The 12,395-nt window shown below is 42.2% G+C and overlaps 1 protein-coding gene across 1 annotated transcript in view; it reads left to right on the top strand.

The window, feature by feature from the left end:
* The first annotated feature begins 4,700 nt into the window (after positions 1-4,700).
* The window catches only part of Dpy19l4 (dpy-19 like 4), a 57,301-nt gene continuing 49,606 nt past the window's right edge, over positions 4,701-12,395 (top strand). The window contains 2 exon segments of the mRNA NM_001305280.1: positions 4,701-4,838; positions 9,702-9,809. Coding sequence (NP_001292209.1) covers positions 4,823-4,838; positions 9,702-9,809 — 124 coding nt within the window. The 5' untranslated portion in view covers positions 4,701-4,822.

Here is a 12,395-nt window from a genome sequence, read left to right as displayed (position 1 = left end):
AAAAATACTTCTAAAATGTTTTAATAAGACGTGTTTAATTTCTTAATCAGGCACAATGCATCCCTGGCAGTTTTTCAAGCCTTGCTCACAGTTGATGATTTCTCAACGACTTCATCTGGCATTCGCTGGGGAAGAAACCCAAGCCCTTTGAGTATGTGTTAATCCCAAGGATGGGAGGAGAAAGACCACAGACCCAAATCATCGTGGCCAAACCAATAATTATTTCATTTCCTTTCTCTTCTAATGTACATTGGTGATTTGACTGCATGTTTGTCTGTGTGAGGGGTTGGATCCCATAGAACTGGAGTTACAGACAGTTGTAAGGTGTCATGTAGTGCTGCCATTTGAACATGGGTCCTCTGGAAGAGCAGCCAGTGCCTTTAACCATTGAGCCATCTCTCCAGCACCAGCAAGCAATTAATTAAAGGAAGATTTTTAAATTCATGTGCATAGGTCTCTAACCAGGTGTGGTTCAAGAGGTCAGCATTGACTATAGGGAAGAAGAGGCCTTTATAGTTCAGCAGGAAGGTTTTTCAAATGGGGGATTTAGCAGGTGAAATAGGCGGGGTTACATCAGACAGTTCTTCCTAAGGACATCCTGAAACAAAGACATGGTTGCAAGGTGAGCATAAAAGTGTTGGTTATAACAAGGCAGCCATGACAACCCTTATGAGACAAAGCTAGGGTTGCAAGATGCTTATAAAAAAAACCTTTTGAAACAAAGACATGTTTATCATTCCTGGAACAGGCAGTACAGAGCCATTTGTAGTAAAGGTCACGTGTTTCATGTGGGGCATAGCCCGATCCTTGAAAAACAGGTTCAATGATAAACAGGAATGAACCTAATTTGTCATTATTGTGAGATGGCTTTTAAGTCAAAGATCGAGGCAGGCTAATTCTTCAGAACCCACCAGGGGCCTCCTAAATGTCTGGTTTCCCCACTTCAGTTAAGCTGGTCCTTCTGAGTTCCATCCATTTCAGCTTCTAGTATGCCAGACATCCTCTGCTGGACCTCTCCAAACCCTAGACATGGACCTAGTGTTGTGGATCATCCTTGTGGTTCCTTGGCTCTGTTGTGCAGCCTAGGTGTTCAAATCTTGCCAATGGGAGCTCATATGCTGGGCCTCTCTAATTTTCTCAGCCTTCAGTATCACCAGGGTATACTCTGAGTCCAAGGCAAGGCAGAAAAAGAACTTGTCGTTCTGGCTGAACTCCCAATTAACCAGAAGCAACCAGTGGACCATGGGACATTGCTTTTTTTTGCCCTGGATGTAGGGTTGCCAGGCCTTGTTAGACACCCCCCCCCCCGCCCCTATATGTCTCGATCAGGATCCCACAGAATCAGAACAGATCTGGAAACCAGGCATTAGAGAAAAATAACTAGGAGTTTCTATGGATCACCATAGGAGGCCTACATAAGAGAGGGAAAAAAGGAGCTCGCAGATATTGTTTCTTTGATGTGGCTGTTCACTCATGCAGTTCGACCAGCTGAAGGCGTGCCTTTGGGACTTGAAATGGTTCCAAGGTGCACACCTATGAGGGAGCAGTTCTTTAATCTCGGAGGGCCAGAGCGAAGGGTCTTGTTTCTAAATTTCTAAATTTGGATTAAGGTCTTGATCTTGCTGGGACCTCTAAATGTTAATCCCAAAGATGGGAGGAGAAAGACTGCTGACCCTAATTGTTATGGCAAAATTAATTAAAGTAAACATGAATTAAAACGAGCTTTTTAAAATTCATGTACATGGGCTGCCTCACCCTAAAGTAGGGTATGAGAAGCCAGCAAATGTTTTATAGCTCAGGGGTGGGAGGTTTTCAAATATGGGATTTGTTGGGTTATGTAGGTTGGGGTTACAGCAGCAGAACATTGTAACAAGTTAGCCCTAGTGACCTTCTGAAACAAAGTTGTCATTGCAAGGCTGGGTAAACAACAGGGAGTCTGTACCTTAAACTGTGTGCTGCACTCACAGGCCAATTGTCAACAACCTTTAAGTCAGTTTTTAAAACTTCTGTCTCAAACATATTTTCAGAGTTTAAACTCATAAGTTTCAGAGTTTAGTTGTGCATGACTTTGCCTGGCATGTGCCAGATGCCTGGATTAATCTACAACACTGAAGAAAAAGGCTATATACTATCACATTTACTAGATTTGAGTCTTCACAAGAAACAGTGTTTAAAATGATATATATAGGCTAGAGGTGGCTTAGCTGTTAAGAGCACTTGATGCTTTTGCAGAGGACCCACATTCCTAGCACCTAGGTGCTGGCTTAAAACAATCAGTAACTCCGGTTCTAATGTATCTGATATATATATATATATATATATATATATATATATATATATATATATATATATATATATATACATATATATATACATACATACAGATAAAGCCTCATACAGTCATAAACATAAAATAATCCTTTTAAAAGAATGATATACAAACATATCTATTCAATGGATACTTCAGATTTTTGTATATGACAAATATAAAAAAATTCCATATCTTTAACAGAAGAAAATCTGAGCAGATTCAATAATTTCATACTAGTCTTGTCTCTATCAATCAAGTGAAGCCTTGGCTGGACGATTGTGTTTGAAGTAGATTACTATTGTTATTTTACTCTATGTCTAGGAATGTTTTTGCTTTTATGTGTATTTCTGGGCCCACAAAGGTCAGAGGATTGTGTTGGATCTTCTGGGACTGAAGTTATAGCTGGTTGTAAGCCACCATGTGGATGCTGGGTATTGATTTCAGGTCCTCTGGAAGAGCAGCCAACGTTCTTTTTTCTTTTTTTTCTTTTTCTTTCTTTCTTTTTTTTTTTTTTTTTGGAGCTGGGGACCGAACCCAGGGCCTTGCGCTTGCTAGGCAAGCGCTCTACCACTGAGCTAAATCCCCAACCGCAGCCAACGTTCTTAACTGCTCAGCTATCTCTCCAGCATTTTTGTTCTGTATTATATTTTTCAGTGTAGCATGTGAGTGTGGGGTTGAGTATATGTACTATGGCACGTATGTGAATTGAAACAGCCTGTGGGAGTTAGTTTTCTTATTTCACCTTGTAAGTCCTAGGGATTAAACTATTAAGACTCATCAGCAAAAGCTCTTACTTACTGGACCATCCTTCTAGCTCTTAAAATGAATTTCGTATGTAACTCTTTGACTTCAAGAAGATAAGTTCCTGGGGACTTTGTTTTTTTTTTTTTTTTTTTTTTTTGTTTTTTGTTGTTTTTTTTTTTTTTAGCATCTTGGCAGCACATTGTACTTGGTGTATAGAAAGTACATGATTAATTTCAAGATAGACACCTCAGGAAGTATCTTCGTTTGTCATATCAAAAGAAAAGAACCAGTTGCTATAAGTTTAGCTTATGCATGTGCTTGCATGCATGCACAGTGCACACACAAGCACTCTCACACACACAAAAATCACTTCCACATAACCATTTGCCCACAAGCATATGCACACACACTGTCTTTTTAAAAAAGGATATTCTATTTTGACTGTATTTGGGGGCTTTAGGACTAGAGGGCAAAATGCTGCTCCTCCTCTTCTTGTCTTTACTGTACATCTTCCAGGGTGCTTATTTTCAGGAATATTCTACACAAGTTTTAGCAAAATACATACAGTTCTTAAAAAGTTCAATTAACATGAAAAAATGAGACGAGTTTTTATCTCACTTGTTTTTTACAATGAAAATTTAATTGGGTCAGCAGCAGTTGTTAAAACTCACAGGTGTTGGGGTTGGGGATTTAGCTCAGTGGTAGAGCGCTTGCCTAGGAAGCGCAAGGCCCTGGGTTCGGTCCCCAGCTCCGGGGAAAAAACAAAACAAAACAAAAACAAAACAAAACAAAACAAAAACCTCACAGGTGTTATTAAGTAAACACACTGTCCACAGTATGAGACTGCCATGTACCACAAACTGAAACTACATTCTATTGTGATGGAATAATCTACATACATTCCTTCTAGCAGACTATAAATACTATTGTGCTTTCTTCCAGAATAGAGACGAGCAATCCTTTTGTTTAAGACAATTTTGGTGATTGACACATTGCTTTCTTGTGTTTCCTTTTTTTATTTGATAAGAACTTGACTTGCTTATGTAACTGAGGTTGGCCTTGAAATAATGAACCTTCTGCCTCTACTTGTCAAGTTCTGCGATTACAATAGGGAGTAAACTGGTACAAACTTTTTTTGGTAGCCATTGCAGCAGTAGAAAACCCTAGGTAAATTGAGTGCAGCCTGGACCGTATAGAGAGATCCAGTCTTAAAAATAAACAAAAATCTACTAATCCAAAGGACCTGTCTAGAACGTTTTGCCTGGCTTTGAAATCATCGTGAGAACACGCAGGGATTGCCTGACAGTAGACCGGTCCAGGATTCCAGTTGCTCTGCATTTGAAACTCAGTTTTCTGTTTGTAAAATGGGCTGGGCATGGGGACTGGATCTGGGCAACAGTGTATGACTTTCTGAGATCCATCCCAGCGTCACGAAGAGCTTGCTCTGGTCCCTGCTTTCCTGTGAAAAGGAGCGAGAGCGGCAGCGGGCACTCGCTCCTCCTAGGAGAATTGCGACCCGTGGCCATAGTGGACAAGGCTCAGGCGCGCCGGAGAAACGCTCCGGCCGGCCCCCGCTCCCTGCACTCTGGTTCCCGGAGCGCCTTGGGGGGACACAGTTGGCGGCGACACCAGAGGGGGGCGGGTCAGGAAGTGGGGGTGCGGCAGCCGGGAGCTGGCCGGGGCGGCCGCGGGGTTTGGATTCGCGGAGGTTTGGGAGACTCCGGGCCGCTCGGGAACAGGAGGGCCACCCGGGACTCTGCGGAGACGATGGCAAAGGAAGAAGGTAAAGGCTCCGGCGTGCAGCGCGCCAACTGCCGGGGCGGGCTCGGGAGAGGGGGCCGGGCCTGGCTGCTGGCTGCGGGCCGCGGGGAGCAGGGCGGGCGGGGGCGCGCGCCCCCGAGTTTGCAGAGACACCAGGCGCGAGCCGAGAGAATGGCCCAAAGTTTTGTCTCCCCAACTAGGACGCAAAAGTGGAGCTTAAAGACGGGAGTCTGGGAGAGGAAGCTGTTGTTGGGTGGCGGGGCTGCGGGTCGGGAGCTGCTCGTCACTGGAAAGCAGGACGAGGTTGGGTGAGTTCTGGTGCTCGGTGGAAGCTTTGGGTGCAGACTGGAAGGGATCGCACCCCTCGCGGGAAACTGAGGCAGGGATCTGGGATGGAAGTGCAGAACCTGAGAGTTCATTTGTGCGGTAAGGGACAATGAATGCCAAAGGGCAGGGGCATGTACGTGGTCTTGGAGGAGGAGGAGGAGGTGGCCAAGAGGACTTCTAGGGTTAAAACTGATGGGCTGGAGAGAGCTCTGCATGCCCCTCAGGGTTAGTGTCAAGAGAATTAATTATTTAGCTAGCAATATTTATCGTGAGAGAATGCGGGCAGTGAGTAAAAGATAGGAAGCGGTAAGATACTTTGCAGTGTATGATACATAGTTTAAAAAAGTATTTGTGACACAGTAGCTTCATAGTATCTATATGCAGGATTGAGCTCTTGAACTTCATTCGCTTGGCTGAGCAGTAAGATGTTGCATTATGCTGGGAAACAGTTTTTATCTTACAGAGTGGAGTTGTGAATGCGACCGTTAGTTATCAGGTTTAGATTTAAGCCGTTGAGCCAAGTAGACAAGAAGGGAGTTTGAAGAATTCATGGAAAGCCATTTTTCAAAAGACTATTAAAAGTTCGTGCTGACTGGGACTAGATGTCCTGTCCCCGAGGTCACGATTCAGTCATTCCTCCTCTTCCTGCAGCTCTCCGTGTTAAATTTCATCTACATTTAAGATACTATCTAAAACAGCCTCAAAAACAGGTAGTTGGTAAAGAAGAATGTAATTCCACTTGTTTCCTTAGTTATACATGTGTTTGCAATGTGTTATCATTTGAAAAATATTTTCTTTTGGTAAATTTTGCTTTTGTCTTTAGTTACAAATCTGTGTGGGTAGGTTGATAAACCAGTTGGTCCTTGTGAGCACATTAATACTTAACACAGGAAAGAATAATACAGTGGCACTAAAACTTGATATTGTAAATATGCAGAAATTGTATTTAGGATGTAAGTATTATACTTAATAACTATGATGAGGAACTTTTTAAAAGGCTGTCATTTTGTAAAAGTAGTTGATTATAAACCGATAAATGATTTTTGGTTATAGAATTACAGATAATCCAAAACCAGGTGTGTTTTATTTGGGACAATTACTGGGTGGCAGTTTTATTAAAATATGGTTTCTTTCAATAAATGTTTAATTCCTTGGCTAAGTCTCTACTCTTTCGGGTGCTTGGATATAATAGTCAACAAAGAATAAATAAATATTTATCGTAATGATGTTTGTGATGATAATACCAACAGCCAACATGTCCTGTGTCAGGTATTCCCTGACTTCCTTCTGTTTGCATCTCTTGTATTTATTGTGTTAAAATTAAGCCAGACTCTACATTTTTTATCTGAGTAAAGGTCAGGTACAGTTTATAGCTTTTGGCTTATCCACAGGTACTTGGAGCCTCTTTGTTGTCCAGCTGTCCCTGGAAGTAAATGTTCTTCCAGACTACTCTCCTGTGCAGTACAACTAGTGCTTACATTGACATTTCCTGAAACGCACAGAGCAAAGAAAGGAACCACACACAGGCTTTGCAGAGAATAGTGTTAGCATTTCTCTTGGACCCTCTCTATTCTAGATACTATTCTAGAAGCCTGTTTGTAGCTGTTGGTTCATGTGCCAACAATGGGACTAGAGATAAGTAGCAGATTATTCTTGTGGGGCTATGTGGTCATCATTTAGTTTGGCTTTTTCTTCTCTCTCTCTCTCTCTCTCTCTCTCTCTCTCTCTCTCTCTCCTTTAGTTTTTTGAGATAGGGTTTCTCTGTGCAGCCCTGGCTGTCCTGGATGTGAACCTGCAGACCAGGCTGGTCTCTGCTGGAGTTAAGGGCAGGCAACACCAAGGCTGACTTTTTCTTTATCATGCTAAACATGTAGCCTGTGGGAGAGCCTGACTCAGTCCAGAGACTGTTTTCAGCTTTGCCACCTTGGGAATGCTGCCCTGTGGTCAGTGTTAGTCCAAACCTAGGATCTCATAAGCTCTGCTGCCCCACCCTGTCAGCCCAGTAGTATTAATTTTGTCCTTCAGTTGTGAAGTTACATGAACAATGATAGAAAGGCAGTGAGAAATTTGCAGTCATTTACCTTCTGGTTTTTAGTGCCAGGCAAAAGCTTGGCTTCACTGACAAAGTAGATAAACTGGCTAAAATACATGCTGTCTTTGTCAGGTCATACTGTGTAGCTTTGGCTAGCCTGGAACTGGCCTTGGAGGCCTTGAGCTCACGCAGACCTGCCTGACTCGAGTGCTGGGATTATAGCAGTGAGTCACCAGACCCAGCTCAGGTTGTACTAAGCTTCCTGCTAAGATTTAATGCAGCTAAACTTGACATTAAAAATGAATAATTTTTTTCTTTTTATTAATTTAAAAAATATTTTTCTTTTATATTTAAGATGGTAATACGATTACATTATTCCCCCTTCCCTGCTCTCCCTCTAAGCCCTGACACATATACCTTCTTGTTCTCTTTCAAGTTCATGGCCTCGTCTTCATTAGTTGTTATTGCATGCCTATATATATAATATGAATATACATACATATAACCCTAAATCTATACTGTTCAGTAGGTATAATGGGACTTATATGTGTGTTTTCAGGGTTGAGCATTTGGTACTAGATAAGCAATGGGTGTGCTCTTCCCTGGGATGGACCATTTCTCCAATGTAGTCCTTAGTAGTCTTTAGTTTTTCCTATAGGGTTGAACCTTCATGAGATTTTTCTGGCTACTCCCCCCCCCCCCCCCCCCCCGAGACAGGGTTTCTTACCCTGGCTGTCTTGGAACTCACTCTGTAGACCAGGCTGGCCTCGAACTCAGAGATCAGCCTGGCTCTGCCTCCCTCTGGAGTTCTGGGTTTAAAGGCATGCACCACCACCATCTGCTTTCTTGTCTACTTGGTATTGCTCTTGTTTGCTCATGTTTAGACAGTCATGTTGTTGAGACTTCATGGCTGTAGCTTCTGACATCCCTAGGAGACACAGGTTCTTACATTCTTCCCTTCTCTTCCACAATGCTCCCTGAGCGAGCCTCACATATGGGTGTTGTTCTTACCCATTGGGCCTGTGGTCTGCAGTGCAAGGAGAAGTTTTCTGGGTGAGGGGTGAGGAGTGGGCACACTGCAGGCAGTGAGTGTGGTTAGGAGTTACAGCTTTGCAAAAGTGGTGGGTATTAGACTCGAGACAGGTCTACTAAGTCACTTCTTTTTTCTATGCTGCTATGTAAAGACATTTTAGCAAGCATGCGCTTGCTTGGAAACAGCTTCAGAACATGTTTGTTTTATTCAGTTTTCACAGTAATGCTAAAGAGCTGTCTGTCTGATCAGAGTAGCCATTCTCTTTGCTGCTGATTCTTTTCTTTGGTCTCACATTTTATAGCTTAATGACAGAACTACAAAAAGAAGAAAAATCCAAGTCTGGGTTACATTATTAACTTGACAGGTCACTCTGGTCTTCCATAGTAAGTTACTCATCTCACCAGGTAATTTAGGGAAAGAAAAAGTTGTGTTCTCTATCTCAAATTTCTGCTTAATTTGGAGTCTCTTATTTTCTCATTTGGAATTTAACTTACTAGTTTTGAAGTAACTTTTGTATTACATTTTTTTTTTAAAAATTAGAGACAGAAAAGGTAAGCAGTTTGGTATTATGACATTTTCCCCCAAGCATTTCCCATGATATAATAGGTCAGAAACTAGCACCTCCATTTGTCAGAGTACAGGATGGCCCCACGGCTGCGGGAGTCTGCAGAGCTTCCAGGGTGCACTGTGGAGAAGGAGAGTCTAGACTCAGCACTCAGGCAGTTTCCTAGCATGTTCAGGACCCTCTGCTTAGCCCCAGATCCTGGAAAGAAAAATGGTGTTGCATTCCCGTAATCCCAGCATTTAGAAGGCTGAGGCAGGAGGATCAGCTGTTTGATGCTACTCAAGAACCTACTTTTAAAAAGAAAAAAAAAAGCATAATTTTATGATGCATCCATTGTATTTTGAACAAAAATTGTTAACCTGTAAATGATAGATTTCCTAATCTTAGGTAACTAATATAGTAAGATCGTAATATTTCTCAAAACTTTTGGGAAAAATATTAACTTATTTCAGGACATTTTAAAATGGCATCACTTCAGGAGAAGAATTTGTAAACTTTTATCAGTTGGACTCTCAAAACACGAGAGGTTGTGGTAGTGGTAGGGAGTACATGGTTGTCATTTCTGATCATATCCTGAAGACAGTTTTGAGGAAGATGTACAGATACTATGATACCCCAGATACTCCTGGCACCAGTGGGTCTCAGTATGACTTTCTTAGTCATGTGATTCCCCAAACTTTCCTCTTTGTCCTATATGTTATTCCTGATTTCTTCAGTACCAGAGTTGTACCATTTCCCTGTTTTTTGGTTTTTGTTTTTTTGTTTTTTTGGTTTTTTTTTTTTTTTTTTCGCCCAGGGAAGCTCATTAGAGACAGGACTTGGGGCTTTCTACTGGGATGTGGCCGTGTAGGTAACCTAATACAAGTTGATCCACCTGAGATCCCGAAGATTGATGAGCTCATTGCAGTAATGTCTTCAATGTTTTAAGGATCATCTGTAGAACCCCGCCAAAGGAAGAAGCAAAGAACTTCAGGAAGTCAGGAAGCCAAAGCAGAGAAGATCCGCAGAACCACAGCTCCTGAAAGAGCTCCAAAATGTAAGTCAAATGGATCTGGGTGTAGCACCACAAAGAAAATCATGATGGAAATGTATATTTTCATCATTTGAATATGTGAGCTTTCAAAAATGATTTCTTTCACCTTCTGTGTCTTGCCGTGTTGAGAAGTAAGCCTAGGGCTTGTGCGTGTGAGCTAGACAAGCCCTCTACCACTGAGCACGCTCCCGTCTTACAGGAAGATATTTTGAGATTAAATTCATGGTTAACGCAAGTGGTTTTTGCTTTAGAACAACCTCTAAACTGTATCACTTCACAGTAAACATTTGTATATTAATTATGGCCCATTATATGGCCATGACATAACTATTTCTAATGTGTTAGATGTTTCAGTCATGGTTGGCTGGCTTGGCATCATGTGTCAGGAAGGAATAGCCCCTGTCTGGAACATGTTTCTCTTGGCACAGAGGAAAAGAGATGGAAGGCTTCTTGGAGGCTCTGCTGGACTGACCCACTGTTCTTGGTCCAGGCAAGTACTAGTCAGTCCAGACAATGGCTTACAGAAGCACTCCGTGACTATAGGAAACTCTTAGAAGTCATTATATGGCTATGAAACATAATGTTCTGTTTTTATTCATTTATTTTATCACGTTGGGAATCAAGCCTGGGGGGACTTTGAACATACTATCAACGAGTTATTCTTTTTTTTTTTTTTTTTTTTTTTTTTTTTTTGGTTCTTTTTTTTCGGAGCTGGGGACCGAACCCAGGGCCTTGCGCTTCCTAGGTAAGCGCTCTACCACTGAGCTAAATCCCCAGCCCCGAGTTATTCTTTTCCTCATAAATACTTGCTCCTCTCTGTCTCTCAGGCAACACATCCCCTCCCCTGTGCTAAGGGAGACATCCAACCTTATTTTCTCATAGCATCAGTTTTAAATCCTTTTCTACATCAGGGCCTTCTAGGACTCATTCTGATCTTAAGACCTATGAACTAAACGTCCAAGTTATCTGCAGCATGCCACAGTCCTCAACAGCAGTGGTCTCCCTTGAGGACTCAAGATCTTAGAGTATAATTGTCTCTAAAGCTGGGATTCCCCTTTGTGAGCAGTGTAGAGTCCGCGTAGAGCAAAGGTCTTTTGAGAAAAGTGTGTAAGTTATTGGATGCACACTTCCAAAACTCCCCTCCCAGTGGAGTCATACAGGACATTCTTTGTCTCTTTGACCTCAAATTGTGGCATTTATAGTTTTGTTAATGAGGGAAACTCATTAGAGACAATACTCAGGTTTTTTTTTTTAAACAGGGAGTTGGCCTTGTAGATACTTTATGCCTATCATATGATTATATGACCGGATTTTAGACTCTCTGGACAGAAGCGTAAACCACATTGTAGAAATAAGGTAGGCACAGTAAACCACCCTATCAAAGAATGGTAGAAACTCTCTTGAATAAAGTTTCCAGACGCCAGCCAGAGCCTATCTTGTAAGCAGTCGTGTACTGTGGCCTACCTTGCTTTTCTGAATATGCCCCTTCTCAATGTACACTGTTAGATAATGTAATGCTGGGAATACTTGTGTTTGAATGGAAGAGCTGGAGACACATCACAGTTCCACAGCAATTCAGAAATCTTGCTAAGCACAAGGCATCACCTTACCCTGGGCTGGGAAACTTTTTGTGTGTCCTATTGTATTCTTCGGGAGTTGCTTCAAGTTTGTTTTTCTTTGTGGTCCTTAAGTTTGTCTCCCAGAAACTTTTCTTTCCTTGTTATGTGCCTTACCTGAAGAGAGCATTAGAGCTGTGTCACCCACCCGGGCCAAACAGCTTTCTCAGATTGCTTCCTGCCTGTAGGAAGTTAAAATTAAGGACACACACACACACACACGCACACACAGTCACACACACACACACACACACACACACACACACACACACACACACACACACCAAGGTGCTGGCATGGTGGTGCATACCTGTAATTCCAGCATTCAGGAGGCTGAGGAAGGAGAATTGAGAGCTCAGGGCTGGCAAACAATACAGAGTGAAGCCTTGTCAGGAAGAAACGCATGAGCATATTATACAGGGCAGACATTTGATCATGCTGTGACTGTGGGTAGCTGTAGTCATGTTTAAAATTTACTTACATATTACAGACAGTTGTAAGCCACCAGGAATGGGTGTTGGGGACTGAGCTGGGGTCGTCTGGAAAAGCAGCAAGTACTCTTAACTACTGAGCCATCTTGTCAGCCCCCTGCTTAGTAGTATTTCATTGTTTGACTGGACATAATTGCTTCTTTTGGACATTTGGGTTGTTTACAGTATTTAATTACAAATGTTCATGCTGTGAATGTTGAATGTTGTGTTTGTGATATTAAAATCAATCTCTCTCTCTATCTCGTGTGTGTGTGTGTGTGTGTGTGTGTGTGTGTGTGTGTGTGTGTACCAGGCTGGCTTTGAGTTCAGAGATCCTCCTGCCTCTGCCTTCAGCACTGAGATTAAAGGTGTGCACCATTATACTCAACCTTGTATTTTTTTTTTTAACCTTGTGTTTCTTTAGCGTCTTGTCCTCATGAAGTTGCTCTGCCTGGCTTCAGACTCCTGAGCTTTACTCAGATTCCCAAGTAACTGGGCTTTAA

Source organism: Rattus norvegicus, chromosome 5 (assembly GCF_021556685.1).
Source record: "Rattus norvegicus strain SHRSP/BbbUtx chromosome 5, alternate assembly SHRSP_T2T, whole genome shotgun sequence".
Lineage (NCBI taxonomy): Eukaryota > Metazoa > Chordata > Mammalia > Rodentia > Muridae > Rattus > Rattus norvegicus.
This window is presented reverse-complemented; position numbering and strand designations above follow the sequence as displayed.